Source organism: Neophocaena asiaeorientalis, unplaced genomic scaffold, assembly GCF_003031525.2.
Source record: "Neophocaena asiaeorientalis asiaeorientalis breed wild unplaced genomic scaffold, Neophocaena_asiaeorientalis_V1.1 scaffold825, whole genome shotgun sequence".
In the NCBI taxonomy this organism is placed as follows: Eukaryota; Metazoa; Chordata; class Mammalia; order Artiodactyla; family Phocoenidae; genus Neophocaena; species Neophocaena asiaeorientalis.
In genome coordinates, this window is record NW_020173937.1 from 481072 (window position 1) to 497882 (window position 16811).

The following is a 16811-nucleotide window of genomic DNA, read 5'->3' on the forward strand; positions in this document are numbered from 1 at the left end:
AGGATGGGCTGCGCTTGCGCGTGCCCGCGTGTGTGTGTGCGCGCGCCGACCGGGGACGGAGAGGAGGGCCTGGCCCAGGACGCGGCGGTGCGCGCGCGGGGGAGCTGGGCCGGGGATGTGTGCACGTGTGCGCACACGGGGGATGGGAGCCGGGGGTGCACGGGCGAGTGTACGCACCCGGGGGACAGGAGCTGGGATGTGTGCACATGTGTGCGCATCCGGGGGATCGGAGCAGGGGGTGCACGGGCGTGTGTGCGCACATGGGGGACAGGGACCAGGGTGCAAGTGCGTGTGTGTGCACTCGGGGGACAGGGGCCTGGTGTGTGTGGATGTGTGTGCACCCGGGGGACAGGGGTTGGGGGTGTGTATGCATGTGTAGGCACACGGGGAACAGGGGCAAGGTGTGCAGGTCAGTGTGTATGCACACAGGGGCCAAGCGATGGGTGTGCACGTGCGTGTGTGCACAGCCAGGGGCAAGGTATACATGCGAACACGGAGGACAGGGGTCGAGTGTGTGTGTGTGTGTGCACGTGCAGATGTGCTGACTTGGAGGAGCGGGGTTCCCGTGTGTGTGCAGCGTGTATGTGTGCTCGCGGAGGAGAAAAGCAGGCTGGGTTTGTGCCCGTGGTTGTGTATGGGCGGGTGCATGTGTACGTGCACAGGAAGGAGAGGAGGCCAGGCGTGTGCCTGTGCAGGTGCACGGAGAAGACTAGGTGTGTGCGCGCGCTGCGTGGAGGGCCCTGTCCACAGGGTGCTCTCCTGCTCCTGCCCTGCCGGTGGCCTCCACGTCCACGCCCGGCCTCTGGCCAGATTCCGTGTCCTCGGGGCAGAAGGGTGCGGGTTTGCTCCTTATCGCCGGGTGGACTGGACCTAGCGGATACCGAGCCCTGGACACTTGTCCCTCCTGTAGCCCACCACCGGCAGGGCCAGGGCATGGGGCCGGCTGCCGGAGACCCAGCAGAGGGTGGGCGGGGCCTGGGAGCCAGTGCAAATGTCAGCGCCTCGTCAGAGGACTGGAGGGTGGATAGAAGGCCCCTTCCCTGCACCTAGGGTGTCGCTGCCCCCACCCAGGACTGGTAGCGTTTCACGATTAACCACCGTTATGCTGACTATGCCCACACCAGCTGGCAAAGCCACTCCAGTCTTTTTTTTTTTTTTATCTATATGATTGCACGGGGTCTTGGTTGCGGCTGGGCTCCTTAGTTGGGGCACGTGAACTCAGTTGCGGCATGTGTGTGGGATCTAGCTCCCTGACCAGGGATCGAACCCCGGCCCCCTGCATTGGGAGCACTGAGTCCTATCCCCTGTGCCACCAGGGAAGTCCCACCGCTCCAGTCTTGAACTGTTAATGCCCTAGTTAGCGTTGGTTTCTTGAAGAGCAGAAATCTTCCCATTCTTTCTGGTTAGTGCACTGCTCTTAGAGCACCAGGGATGGAGAGGAGAAGGGGGGAATAAAAGGCTTCAGAGGGACAGTCCTGCTTTCCTGCAGGCAGAGCACCTCGCTTCCCTGTGGTGAAATGTACACAGTTCCCCAATGGTCAGCAGGGCCCCATGGTGTTGGAACCTACAGCCCTCCGTTCTGTTCCTCAAGTGGTCACGTGTTACTAGCCCCACAGTTCTTTCCCAGGAATTCTTTCTTGTTTACTATATTGGAATCTTCACCCACAGATAGCAGGTGGAAGCCCACTCCCAGCCCTTGGACCCAAGTGCACAGGCAGCAAGCCTCTTGGTGAGGGCTGGGGGCTCAGAGTGAGAAAGAAACGCTGGACCAGAGTTCGACTCTTAGACCTCTCCCTACAGAGTCAAGATTCCAGTAATTCAACCACATTGACACAGATAACTAGCTCTCATATTCAAAATAATTTCTGCACAGAAGTCACTAGTGAAACATTCTGAACTCGCAGGAGCTACCACAGCACTGAGGCTGCTGAGGCTGGTTTGCGTGGAACCTCCCTGCCTCTGTAGTCAGGTGCCCCACAGAGCCCCTGTGCCTGTGTTAAAAGGTAACAGAATACAATTTGGGCTTGAGCATCCAAAGGCGTTTTGCCACTGCCTCACCTTAAAACCCCTAGGCTGGCAGAACAGTAACCTTGGTGTGTGATGAGCCGCACGCCCGTGTCCATCTGATCGCTCCACGTCCAGTCTGCGTCGGGGGGTGTACAGAAGCACAGCCCGTAGTGCCGCTTCCGTTCAGTGCTGATTCGCTCCTCCTCCCAGGGGCTGTATCACTGCTGTGTCGTCCAGGACACCACAGGAAAATGGTGCTGTTCTGTGTTTTATTAGAAGGAAGTGACCAGTCCTTCCCAGGAAAACGGCTCACCTCTCACAAGCTTCCTCTTTCTTTGGGCACCTGCTCTGTTGAGTCTCAGAGTGTGATATAAAGCCTTCCCCCACCCCCATTAAACTCTCCTTTAAAGAGAAAGTTTTCTAATCCCTTGAAAATCTGAATTCTAAATCTGTTTGTTAGATATCCAGTTTGTCTTCGGTTCCCTTCTCAGTGACTGGCCTTTTCTCCAGCAGTTTTCTGTTTTCCACCTTCTTGGGTAACCATGGCAATGGTGACATCAAGAGGTGGGAAGACAGGGAGGGGGGCAGGGGCTCGTGGGACTTACGGGCAGGGTTCTGCATATGGACAAGTGACATTTTCTTTGGCCAAATATCAGTAACGGCATCTTTAGAAAATTTTTTTCTACTTATTTGTGTGTAACATGAAATGGAAGTGAATTGGGTGACTTGTTTGCAAACCTCAGGAAAAATCCGCTGGTCCTCTCCCCACGGAGGTCACCACTTCTGAGCCCCACCCACCGCCCAGACACACGAAGACGTCTGTGTTTCTCCCTTCCTTACATCACGACTCCTTTTGAAAATTCCTGGTCAAAGCCAAGTCCCCGTCTGGGAAGAAGGGTCAGTCCTCGGCCTTCCAGCATTACTATGTCCTTAGCACCTTAAACACCTGCACAACCACTTACAGGCTGAAGCCATGGTCCTTCGAAGAGCTCCCCTTGGAGCTGACAAATTTTAGAAGATCACGGCATCCAACGTGACTCAAATTTACTCAAGCCCCTTTCATTCCTTTGCCCCTTGATTCCGCAATTCACCCCAGTGCTCCTTCCGGGTGACTCGGTGTTGCTCCGTCTAAGGTGACATCCAGGTTGTTTTCCACGGAATCCGACAATGTAAGGATGGAGGCCCACCTCTCCTATGTCATTTCCTCCCTCGACAGAATCCATCACCATCAGCCAGGAGGAAAAGCACTGGAGCCCACAGCACAGTTTTAGGAAACTTCACTTTGTGTAGAACCAGAAGCCTTTGGTCCTTTCCCCACTGCTGTCCACTTAGCTTGCTGATTCAGAGAAGGGCCCTACAGCCCAACCTGCTAGATGGAGCTGAGATGAAGGGAAGTCAAGTGACCCTGGACGAGTAATCGCAGCCTCTCCAATGCTGAGATTCCTTTAGCTGAGAAATAAGTAGATGAGAATGTGGTTCTTTGACAAGAAGACAAGCCGCAATTTCAAAAGCTTTACCTGTCCTACACTCCTCGCTCACCTAACAGTTCTGAGGCCGGAACACGTGCTAGGTAGTTTCTGAGTGCCGACACTGCGCAGATTAGTAAGACACGATCAGAAATTCCCTGGCGGCCCAGTGATTAGGATTCCGTGCTTCCGTTGCGGGCGGGGGGCGGGGAAGAGTTCGATCGCTGGTTGGGGAACTAAGATCTCTCAAGCTGCATGGCACGGCCAAAAAAGAAAGAAAGAAGATACAGGATTGCTGAGAGTCAAACGGGAGAGACAGACTGCCACAAATCAAATACAACGTTCGGGGGCAAGGCTCTCTTCATGACTGGAAACTGGAACTGTGGAAGCCCAGAGCCAGGAACGATTGTGTCCCCTGCAGCAGTCAGGGAGGGCTTCACAGCAAAGGTGGCACTGAGACGGGCTATGACCAGCTGAGGTGTGCGTGTGCAAGCGTGCGTGTGCACACATGGGAGTATGTGTGTGTTCCTGCACATGCAGAAAAGGACACATCTTGGGAAATGCCTGTAGCTGCTTGCTTACATCTGTGTCTCAGGCAGGGCAGCTACAACCAAACACGACAGACGGGTGGCTTATAAACAACAGAAATTATTTCTCATGGTTATGGAGGCGGGAAGTCCAGAATCAGGGTGCCAGCCTGTGCCGTTCTGGTGGGACCCTCTTTCTGGCTCACAGACGGCTGCCTCGTTTTACCCTCACAGGGCAGACAAGGTGAGCTGGCTCCCTGGCCTCTTCTAACACGGGCACTAATCCCATTTGTAGGGCTCTGCCCCATGACCTACTTACCCCCTAAAGACCCCCACCTCCAAACACCGCCTGTAGCAGAAGAAAAATAAGTTCCCCTCTATGCTAAGTTCTAGGCTGTGGCCCTTAGACAGATCAACAAGAGAAAAGCCGAAGGTGAACGTGTGTACCTCGTGTGTACAGGGGAGCACCTAGCAGAAGATGAGTAACTCCCAGAGTGGCTTAGAACTCAGGCTTAAAGACCACGTCCAGCTAAAGACAAAAGAAAGAAGGGTGCGCGGGAGGTGACAGGGAAACACAGAAGACAAGTAAGGTGCCTGTGCAGGTTACACCCCAGTCCCCTTCACTGAATCGCATTTCTCCTGACTTCCTCACCCACGTCCTCCTGGGACAGACAGAGTTCCTTTACGCATGTAGCTTTCCCAGGTGAAAGGGTAAGCCTCTGCCCTGTTCCCAGAGCTTCTCCCGAAGGAGTGGCATGTCCTGTCACCTTTCACGCCTCACTGGGGCTGCAAACATTCAGACCGTAACAGTCCTACTGGCGTAGCTGGGGCCACACCTGGCTGTAAGTGATGCTAGAAATGCAGTCATCATTCTGGGTCCTTTACCTGCCAAGCATTTCGAGCTCTATAAAAAAAAAGGGGGCAGAGAGTGGGCGTTAGGAGACAATTATCAGTTTGTTCTGAACGATGAAGAGAGATTTGTGTTTCAGAGAGGTAAGGCACGTGGTGGGCAGAGGAGAGGTTGCAGAGCACAGCTCTGGGGACTGACCGAGAAGGGCCACAGAGTCAGGGGTCACTTGAGGTCTGGACTCAGAAACAACAAGAAGGGCCGAGGAAGCTGGGCGCCCACGGACGCCCACCCAGCAGCACCAGTGCACAGATGGGGCCGCGGAGGCTGGAAGGGCTTTGGAGGCACCCAGCCAGAGCTCCTGATCCAGAGTCAGAACTGTGCACAGGTGCCTCGGCCTGGGTGGGCCTCCTCTACTCTCCAGCTCCTGGTGGCAGTGCCCCTCGGGCTCCCAGGGTGGGACGTGGCACCCGCCTCCTGCCAATGTTAATGAGGGCACATTTCCTCACTATAGGGAGTTGCTTCAGACACCAACAGCCTCCAAAACGCAAGTGTTTGCTACCAAGAGCTGCACCGGTGGACGCTGAGGGAAGGGGTAGGGGCAGCCCCCGGCCCAAATTCACAGGCGCCAGGCGAGGACCGGGAAGGCAGATGTGGGCAGGCTGGGCAGCTGGACAGACGGGATGGGTCAGGGAGGTCGGGGCAAGCACTCCTGACGGTCGAGTTGCAGAGGAACATGACAGTGAGACACGGACAGACGTTCAGGGCACAAGACCAGCACCCGGACACGCTCGGGTTGAAAACGTGCCCGCGCCGTGGGCGGCGTGCAGGGGCTGGGGTGCTCTGGGAGCTCAGTCCCCAGAGGAAGACAGAGGACACACCCCCAGGAAAGAAGACCTGCTGGTCCTGCCCCATCCCCACCTGGTCCCTGGAGGGCTCTTCCCACCCCTCCCCACCCCGACCTGTCGCCCTGCGGTCACTGGACCCTCTTCCTCCCTGGCCACGCTGGCTGGTGGCTGCAACCCCCTCTGTCCATGGCTCCTGCAGGGCCCCTCAGCTGTGCCTCTTCCACGGTCCCAGGCCGGGTGAGTAACCTCCCGGTACCCACCACCTCCTACTGCAGTCAGTACCACCACCCACACCTCTGTGCACCTGCCCTGGCCCCTCACTACAGACAACGGAAAGTAGATCATGACACTTCCTGCTTAAAATTCTTCAGTGGACTGCCCCTGCTTCTGAGCTGGTGAGAAACTAGGGGCGCCTGAGTAAACAGACTCCGAGTGCGACGTATTCTTTAACGCACTGCTATCTCACAAAGTGGAGGCGACGTCTCCAAGGCCCCCACTCTGGTGAATGTTCCACGTGCCCACGTGCACTTGAGAAAAATGTGTATTTTCCACTTGTTGGGGGGGTGTTCTACGTATGTCAGTCGGGTGGCAGTGCTCTATAGCGCCGTGCTAGTCCGCTGCTTCCGCGCTGACCTTCTTTCTGGGTGTTCTATCCACTATCGAAAGTGGGGTGTTATAATCTCCTGTATTATGGTATGCTGCCTATTCCTCCAATTCTGTCAGTGTTTGCTTCATACATTTAGAAGCTCTGATGTTTAGCATATGTACATTTATAACTGTTATATCTTCTTGGCGAATTTACCCTTTTATCATCGTGACAAGTGACAAGAGACATTATATTATCATTATTATAATCATGTAATGTTCTTCGTCTCTTGTAACAATTTTCTACTTAAAATCTATTTTGTGTGATATTAGTACAGCTACCCCTTCTCTCTTTTGGTTACAAATTGCAGGTAAAATCTTCCATCCTTTCACTTTCAACCTGTGTGTCCTTAGATTGAGAGTCAGTCTTTTGTAGACAGCATATAGTTGTATTCTACTTTTTATCCATCTGCCAATCTATGTATTGTGATATGGGAATTTAATTCATATTAATACATATTTATACATTATTTTTTCAGTAACATATTTATAATATTTATGCATTTGCCATTTAAGTCATGTAGGAAAAATAAAAAGTGGAGTTGAGAATCAAAAATACAACAATATTGGCTTTTATATTAGCCTGTGTATTTACCCTTCACGTAGGTCTTCACTTCTTCCTATGGCCTCTGGTTATTGTCTAGTGTCCTTACATTTCAACCTGAAAGACTCCCTATAGCATCTTTTGTAGAATGGGTCCAGTGGAAATGAACTCCCACTGCTTTTGTCTACCTGGGAATAGCTTACTTTCTCCCTTATTTTTGAAGCACAGTTTTGCTGGATATAGAATTCTTGATTGGCAGGTTATTTTTTTTTTTCTTTCAGTACTTCAAATACGTTATTCTACTGCCTTCTGACTTCCATGGCTTCTAATGAGAAACTGGCTATTAATCTTACTGAGAGTCCCTCGTAAGTGATAAGTCACATCTCATCGCTTTCAGGATTCTCAGTCTTTGTCTTTCGAGTTTGATTATAATGGGTTTCAGTGTGGCTCTCTTTGACTTTACCCTACTTTGAGTCCATTGAGCTTCCTGGATTTGTAGATTCATATTTTTCATCAACTTATACACCATGACCAAGGGGAATTTACTCCAGGAATGCAAAGATAGTTCAACGTAAGAAAATCAATCGATGTCATGTATCACATTAATAGAACAATATATACACACACACAAGTATATCTGTTAGGTACTTGCATGCTCTGACCTGTACACTGGACTCCAGTCTGTGCTTTCTCTACTGAGGTCCATGGCGTGTAGAGGAGTTCTCCGGTCGTGCCTTAGCTGTTTGCCTACATATCCATGCAGACTATCCCAGACGGTTATGTTAAAGCTGATGGCATATCAGTGCCCTCAACGAGGTAAAAGCTTCTCTCTTCCGTGTGGGAGTCTGGCCAGACTGCTAAGGGCTGGTATGATGCTACATGGTCACACCTTCCCCTCTGATCTAAGTGCTCATCACTCCTGGGGATCCTGCCGCAGCTAGTCTTCATTCTGTGGTTGTGGTTGTTGTCTTATTGAATACCACGATGTTAGTTCCAGGTGCACAACACAGTGGCTTGGTATTTGTATGCATTATGAATTGATCACCACTGTAAGTCTAGTTACAACCTGTCACCAAAGGTATTACATAGTTACGGACTATATTCCCCACACTGTACATTTCATCCCCGTGACTCACTTATTTTATAATGGGAAGTTTGCTCCTCTTAATTTCCATCACCTATTTCACTCATTCCCTCACGCTCCTCCCCTCTGGCAACCTGTTTGTTCCCTGTATTTATGACTCTGTTTCAGTTTTGTCATGTTTGTTCATTTTTAAAGTCCACATATAAGTAAAACCATACAGTATTTGTCTTTCTCTGACATATTTCACTCAGCATACCCTCTAGTTCCATCTGTGTTCTCACTAATGGCCAAGATTTCATTCTTTTTATGGCTGAGTATTATTCCATTGTATATAAAAACAACACATCTTCTTTATCCATTCATCTATTGATGGGCACTTAGGGTGCTTCCACATCTTGACTACTGTAAATAATGCTGCAATGAACATATGGGTGCATGTATTTTTTTGAATTAGTGTTTTGTTTTCCTTGGTTACATACCAAGAGTAGAATTGCTGGGTCATATGGTAGTCCTCTTTTTAATTTTTTGAGGAATCTCCATACTCTTTTCCACAGTGGCTGCACCAATTTACACTCCCACCAACAGTGCACAAGGCTTCCCTTTTCTCCACATCCTCACCAACGTCTGTTATTTGTAGTCTTTTTCACAACAGCCATTCTGACAGGTGTGAGATGCTACCTCATTTGTGGTTTTGATTTGCATTTCCCTGATGGTTAGTGATGTTGACCAGCAGTGCCTGCTGGCCATCTGTATGTCTTCCTGGGAAAAATGTCTATGCAGGTACTCTGCCCACTTTTTAATCTGTTTTATTCCTTTTTTTTTTTTTGATGTTGAGTTGTATGAGTTCTTTGTATATTTTGGAATTAACCCTTTATTGGATACATTGTTTGCAAATATCTTTTCCCATTCAGTAGGTTACCTTTTCATTTTGTTGATCGCTTCCTTAACTTTCATGTAATCCCATTTGTTTATTTTTCTTTTGTTTCCTTTGCATTGAGACAGAACAAAAAATTATTGCTGAGACCAATGGCAGAGTGTACTGCTTACGTTTTCTTCTAAGAGTTTGATGGTTTCAGGTCTTACATTTAAGTCTTTAGTCCATTTTGAGCTTACTTTTGTATATGGTGTAAGAAAATGTTCTAATTTCATTCTTTTGCATGTAGCTCTCCAGTTTTCCCAAAAATCACTTATTGAAGGGGCTGTCTTTTCCCCCTTGCATAATATATTCTTTCCTCCTTTGTCACAGATGAATTGACCAAGTAAGTATGGGTTTATTTCTGGGTTCTATTCTGTTCCACTGATCTATGTGTCTGTTTTTGTGCCAGTACCATACTGTTTATTGCAGCTTTGTAGTATAGTTTGAAATCAGGGAGCATGACACCTCCAGCTTCGTTCTTCCTTTTCAAGATTGCTTTGGCTATTTGGAGTCTTTATGTTTCCACAAGTTTTAGAATCATTTGTTCTAGTTCTGTAAAAAAAAAAAAAATGCCGTTGGTATTTTGATAGGGATTGCATTTAATCTGTACATTAACTTGGGTAGAATGATTATTTTAATAGTAATTCTTCCAATCTATGGGCATGGAATATCTATTTGTGTGTTGTCTTCAATTTCTTTCATCAATGTCTTATAGTTTTTCAAGTACAGGTCTTTTATTTCCTTAGTCAGATTAATTCCTAGGTATGTTATTCTTTTTTTGATGTAATTGTAAATAGGATTGTTTTCTTAATTTCTCTTTCTGGTAGTTCACTGTTAATGTACAGAAATGCAACAGATTTCTGTATATTAATTTTGTATCTTTCCATTTTAGTGAATTTGTGTATTAGTTCCAATAGGCTTTTGGTGGAATCTTTAGGATTTTCTACATATAGTATCATGTCATTTGCAAACAGTGAGAGCTTTCCTTCTTCCTTTCCAATTTGGATGCTTTTATTTCTTTTCCTTGTCTGATTGCTGTGGCTAGTACTTCCAATAATACATTGAATAAAAATGACAAAAGTGGGCATCTTGTTCCTGATCTTAGTAGAAATGCTTCCAGCTTTCACCGTTGAGTATAATATTAGCTATGGGCTTGTCATATATGGTGTTTGTTCTGTTGAGGTATGCTCAATCTATACCCGCTTTGTTGAGAGTTTTTATCATAAATGGATATTGAATTTTGTCGAAAGCTTCTTCTACATCTGTTGAGATGATCATGTTTTGTGGTTTTTTTATTCTTCAATTTGTTAATGTGGTATATCACATTAATTGATTTAGATATTGAACCATCCTTGCACCCCTGGGATAAATCCCACTTGATCATGGTGTATGATCCTCTTAATGTGTTGTTGAATTCATTTGCAAATATTTTGTCCAGGATTTTGCAAATTCATTTGCAAATATTTTGTACGGGATTTTGCATCTATGCTCATCTGTGATATTGGCCTGTAATTTTCTTTTTTTGGAATATTGTTGTCTGGTTTTGGTATCAGGGTGATGCTGGCCTCACAGAATAAGTTTGGAAGTGTTCCTCTCTCTCCAATATTTTGGAATAGTTTCAGAAGAATATGTGTTCTTCTTTAAATGTTTGTTAGAATTCACCCATGAGGTCATCTGGTCCTGGATTTTGTTTCCTGTGGGCTTTCTGATTACTGATTCAATTTCATTACTGGTCATCTGTCTTTTCATATTTTCTGCTTCTTCCTGATTCAGTCTTGGGAGAGTGTACGTTTCTAAGAATCTATCCATTTCTTCTAGGTTGTCCTTTTTATTGGTGCATCATCATTTATAGTCATCTCTTACAATCTTTTGTATTTCTGTGGTGTTGGTTATAACTTCTCCTTTTCCATTTCTGATTTTATTTGGGCCTCCTCTCTTTTCTTCATCTTTTCTTCTCTCTTTCTGCTCTTTTACTTTCCTTCTACTAGCTCTGGGGTTTGTTTGCTCTTTTTTCTTGTTCCTTTAGGTGTAAGGTTAGATTGTTTATTTGAGATTGTTCTTGTTTCCAGAGGTGGGCTTGTATCACTTTAAACTTCCCTCTTAGAACTGCATTTGCGGCATCTCATAGATTTTTGGATCATTGTGTTTCCACTTTCATTTGTCTTCAGGTTTTTTTTTTTAATTTCCTTTTTGATTTCTCCAGTGACCCACTGGTTTTTTAGTAGCACATTGTTTAGCGTCCATGTGTTTGTGTTTTTGCAGTTTTTATTCTCATGGTTGCTTTCTAGTCGCATACTGTTGTGGTTGGAAAAGACGCTTGATATGATTTCAATTTTCTTAAATTTTGGCAGACTTGTTTTGTGGCCTAGCATGTGGTCTAAATTGGAGAATGTCTTGATTATCTGCAAAACTTCATTTCTCCTTCAAATCTGAATAACAGCCTTACTAAGTAGAGTATTCTGAGTTGTACGTTTTTTCCTTTCATCACTTTAAATATATCATGCCACTTCCTTCTGGCCTGAAGAGTTTCTGCTGGGCCACACACAGGCCCAGAGGAAATGGTGATGGGTCAATGCTGGTATCTGGGAGGCAGGTAGCCTGCAGCCCCAGGTGCGGGGGTTAGAAGGGCTCTGAGCCTTCTGCGAGTCTGCACGGTGAGGGGAGAGAGAGGACAGGGGTTGAGAGAGGGCTCTGTGAGTTCACCATGGGGGCAGACTGGAGCAAGTTTACAGATGATAAGGACAAAGAGAGGTGAGGGTGAAGACACCGGTGAGTAAAAGGTGACGAGGCCAATCCTGGGGCTGGAGCAGAGTGGGCCTGGTGGGGTAAGCCCCCATGGCTTTGGGGAGTCCTGATGGTCTAGACCTCTCCAAGGAGCAGGGCTTTTCTAACAGCATTTCCTCTTGTCACAAAGTGTGCATCTTTATTAATTACTTCAGTCCCACAGAGTGATATTAGTTCCACATTTCAGGGAAAACTTTATGTCAGCAGATCAGATAGGTTTCATTCAACAAAATTTAAGAGGTCCCAGCTCTGCTGTGGGTGCTGGAGACACAAGAGAAAACAGAACAACACCGGAGGGAGAGGCACACAGACAGACACGGTGCAGGGTTACAGGCAAGGCAGGAGGGCCTTGGTGCCTCAGCTAACACCTCCCACTCCGCCCAAGGATCCGGAGGGAATGGCACCATGTGGAATGATTTAAAAATGAATAAAACCAATGCTAGTTTCTAAAAATAAGCACGTTTACATCATTTCTCCATTGATTTACTTCAGACTAGATACAATTTACTTCACCTTAATGTGTTTTAGTTAGTATTACTGCAACCCATAATTTACATCTGCGATCTGTAATCACACCTAACATCTCTGTCCCTCTACACCAAGTGTTCTGGACAAATCATTGGGCTCTTAAAGGCAGTATTTATAGGAAAACTCAACTTAGGTACCCCTTAGGGAAATGTGTGTAAGGGTCAGATCTTCAGCTGTGTGGTTTTCTAAGATGGGGCACACTTTGGCCGCAGCTGTGGCTGTCTTGCCAGAGCTGGGAGACAAGGAGGCTGTTGTAATTGCTGACGCCCCTGTGAGCATGTGAGACTGGATAATATATGGAATGCAAAAAAAAAAAAAAATCATCAAAAGTAAAAAAAAAAAAGGGGCACATAATCACCAACACACTTTTAGAATTCAAAGTCAGAACTCAGCCTATACAAATAGCTCTGCATTCATTTAGTCTCTATAAAAGTGAGGTAATAGGTGAGACACCTTAATTTTCTTTTTCTTTTGTTTTTTTTGGCCACACCATGCTGCAAGCGGGATCTTAGTTCCCTGACCAGGAATCGAACCTCCACCACCTGCAGGGGAAGTATGGAGTCTTAACCACTGGACCGCCAGGGAAGCTCCCGCCCACCTTTTTTTTGCATCTTAATTTTAAAATCTGACAAAGATTAGTTCAACATAAAAATCTAATTAAAAAAACAGGTTTTCAATAAATTTCAATTAATTATACTGATCATAAATGATTTTTATTAAGGAATGCATAGTCTTGTGATTCAAAACCAAATATTTTAAAAGAATGATTTACCTGATAAAAACTGACATGAAAGTATTGTTTAAAATTGTAATAAAAAGCAAAAGACATTTAGAAGAACTTGTCTCATTCTAGAAAACACAGACTTTAAGGATTAAAAGTAACTTTCCAAACACATTGTGAGAATTAAAAGCTCACGTCACAGAAACGTTTAGTAACAAACATCGACCAACAGTTTACAAGTTGTACAATAAATAAAAAAGCCTCCTAGTTTTTTTCCTTACCAAAAAAACATGAACTGATGAAATAACAATAGAAAGTTGACATTAATTTCTGAAGAAAAGGCACATCCAGGCAAAGGAGTCAAGGCGATTTGTAAAACAGAGTTACACGTACACGGTGCATGATCACTGCACGCAGAGGCGGGCTCCGGGAGGCTCTGAGGCCCGGGAATGCGGTGCCAGCTCCGGCCGGTCGCCTGGCCGCGGTCCTCAGAGGCTGGACCTTCTCTCGGGCCGCGGCGCACACCTGGCGACGGCCGCTCGCCAAAGCAGCGGGGCCAGGAGGAGGCTGAGCGTGGTCACGCTCAGGATGAGGAGGTACACCTGCCGGGGGCGGGGCGTCAGCGCGGCCGGGGGCGTGTCTCCGCATCACGGTGTGCGAGCCTCTGGTGCCCGGCCTGGACGAGGGCGCACCCTTCCCCAAGAGGCCCCGGGGACTGGGGCGCCCCCCCCATCCCAGCCCTACTCCCCCTAACAACCCCGCTCCGCCAGCCGGGCAGAGACTCACCTCCCGAGAGATGATACGTGCTCTGCGCGCACGGCTCCCCAGGACCAGAGAGAACTCGCTGACCTGGGCCAGCCCCGCGGCCACGATCCACTTTACGTACTGGCTGGTCTTGGGCAGCAGCAGAGACAGGACCAGGGCTGCCAGGGCGAACTGGCAGAGCGGCAGGTCACACTCTGCCAGGCCGGGCCCGGAGCACCGCCCGCAGGAAGCAGGGCGGGTCCGGGGGTGGGGGGGAGGCCGCCCCAGCACCACGTGGGAGGACGCACGGAGACACCCCGGGGAAAACCAAGGCCCTCCCGCCAAGCGAGTATCGTGCAGCGTTCAGAATGGAAACTTTGTTTTCAACGCAACGTAAAGAAAGCGCGGAGGAAAGCAGCCTACAGCGGGCCGTGCAGTTCAGCCGCCATCGGGGCACCGCCCCTTCTCATCCGCAAAGCCAGCGGCCACTACCCAGGCCACGCCCACTCCCAGAATCCCACGGTGACATGGGCACCTCAACAATTTGTAGTCACAGAGATCAGACAAGTGGAAAGTGGCAAAATAGTTCTCAGTGGCCGTTAAAATGTACGTTTGCGTCACCAGAGCCGGCTTTGCGGTTCTTTAGACTCACTTAGAAGTCAAATTACAGAGCAAGGGTGTCACTGGAGGATCCAGAGAGCGGTTTCTCCAGTCCCAGCTTCTGAAACCCCCATTTTCAACACAAACTCTGAGACGAAGGGCCATCCCGATCCAAGAAGCCCCGGCTGCCGGGCTGCGCTGGGCGGGGGGTACACACGGGCAGGAAGGGAGGCACGTGGTGTGACAGGTGAAAGCAAAGGCAGGGTGGACTTGCAAGCAGGGGCCCTACCTTCATGGCCACCACCAAGAGCGTGAGGGCCAGCAGCACGGCGAGCTCGCGCAGCACGAAGGTGGGGAACACGTGAAGGCCTGGGGGACGGGCACGGGCGATCGTCTGGGCTGGGCAGGCGGCCGGCCTCCCTGCCGCCCCTACATCCACAGGCTCCTCCACCAGGACAGGAAGGGGCAGGGTGTCTCCCACCCACTCCACCCCGAGACCCCGAGCAGAGGGCCGGGTGACTCGGTGCTTCCCGCCCTGTTTCCACGGGCTTCAGAACCTGCCTCTCGAGGCACCCAGAGTCTCTGGGGCTCTCGGACCCACCGAGCAGTGCAGGGTGTGAGCGAGAGGCCAGATGGCCGTGCTGTGACCGCGAGCGGGACCGCCCCCCTCCACGGGGACGTTCCCAGGGCAGCAGCCTCGACACACTAGTTTGATTTTTTGTATTAAAATTAGGATTTCTTCCTGCACTTGATGTGGACGTGCTGAAGTGGGCCTGCCACCCTGCTGAGCGGTGGACCCTCAGGACCACCAGTCAGGAGCCCCCGTCCCTCAGCTCAAACCTTCCCTCCTTCTAAGGGAGAGTCCCTCAGACCCTAGTCGCCATGGGGACTGTTTCTGTGGCACAAGCTAAGTAGAAACACGTGTGAGCAGATGAGACCCAGTGGGAGTGTCACCCCTGGAGGAGGAGGGTCACCTATGGACGCGAAGAACACGATGGCCAGGAAGTCGCGGACGGGCTCCACACAGGACACGACCTCCTCAGCGACCACGTGGCCCTGGGAGGACACCAGGGCTCCGGCCAGGAAGCAGCCCAGCTCCATAGACACGTCCAGGAGCTCGGTGACCTGAGGGGAGGAGGACACAGGTCACGCCAGGTGCACCCGCCAGCGACTCTGCTGAGGACACACGAGAGGGCCTCTCAGATGCGGAGGGATGTCCCCATAAAACTGCGACAAGCCAGCTTCCCTGGCCCCGCCCAGGCCCCTGCGGTGTCCCAGGAGAACCCCGCAGAAGGTACGGCAGAGGACGTCAGCTCACTGACCATGAGCGAGAGGAAACAGTCATACAACAGTAGCAACCATCGTTCGTGTAGACTGCTGCGGACGTTTTGAGTGGGACTATTTTCCAAGATCTAAGAATTTGTGACACACTTTCTTTACCCTGAATCAATAAACAGCCCGACTCCCCTGGCATTAAACACGTGGCACACAAAACTACTCCCCCACCCCCACCCTGGCCAGCGCCTAGAGGAAGGAAGCGGACATGGCGTTTAACTCGGGGAGGTAAATCCAGTGACGAGAGCGGCAAAGACAGACGGCCGATGTTCCAGGAAGCCCTGCTGACGACCGTGTCAGAGCCCATCAGATGCCTGGGAGCAGATCCGACACGGCGCTCGCTGCCGCCACACACACATGACACACGCCGGGTAGCGCGGACACGGACACGGGGAACCAAGGGCGCCTAGCGTTACGGGAACAGTCACAGAACTCCCTGTGCCTGGAAGCCGACCAGCTGAACCCATCCCCGTGACCCAGGAGACCACAACCAGACAGCCTGCGGAGAGGGGGCCGGGCTGGCCGCCCGCCCACCAGGGGACAGCAGGGCGTCTGGGCCACCCATGCTCGGCCACGCGGCTTCTGTGCTGTGACCTTCGACTTCGACTTCAGGGGGGTGAGGAGACGCTCGTGGAGAACAGGTCCCGACCACGGCCATCCACCCCGCGCTAACTCGCCTCCCGTGGATGGCAGGTCTCAGTGAGAAAAGAAAGCAGTGCGTTTCCAGAGGACAACACACAGCATCTCCGTGACCTGCAGCCAGAAAACACGTGTCACGCAGGACCCTGAAGTGCTGCCCTTAAAGAACGATCACGGCACCACGCTACAATTAGGAACTTCCATTCAAAAACACGTCGTCAAGAGAGTGAAAGGCAAGTCACAAACTGCAAGATATTAGCAAAACTGTATCTGACAGGGAATACCATTCAGCCGTGGAAAGGAATGAAGCGCTGACACGGGCTACAGCTTGGGGTCAGCCTCTGAAATGTGCTGGTCGGGGAGAAGGGCACGGCCACCTGGGGAAACCAGCCGCGGTCACGCAGGCCCACACGGCCCGGGCCTAGACCCGCACGTCCAGCCTCACTCCCACGGCCCAGAACGTCTAAGCACAGACGGCGCGAGTGAGCGGCGGCCTCGGGCGCTAGACGCCTTCCCCAGCGCCCGGCACCCGCAGCAGGTGCTCCGGAGACATGGGCCGCAGAGCCAGGCGGCTTC

General features: G+C 49.9%; 1 protein-coding gene across 2 annotated transcripts in view; it reads right to left on the bottom strand.

Moving 5' to 3' along the window:
• Positions 1-13108: 13108 nt before the first annotated feature.
• SLC9D1 (solute carrier family 9 member D1) overlaps positions 13109-16811 on the bottom strand; it is a 29426-nt gene continuing 25723 nt past the window's right edge. For both annotated transcript variants that reach the window (XM_024752650.1, XM_024752649.1), the window contains exons 11-14: positions 15236-15386; positions 14551-14630; positions 13704-13853; positions 13109-13519 (exon numbers count right to left, since the gene is read on the bottom strand). In XM_024752650.1, the coding sequence (XP_024608418.1) occupies positions 13406-13519; positions 13704-13853; positions 14551-14630; positions 15236-15386 (495 nt within the window). In that variant the 3' untranslated portion in view covers positions 13109-13405. The remainder of the gene's footprint in view (positions 13520-13703; positions 13854-14550; positions 14631-15235; positions 15387-16811) is intronic.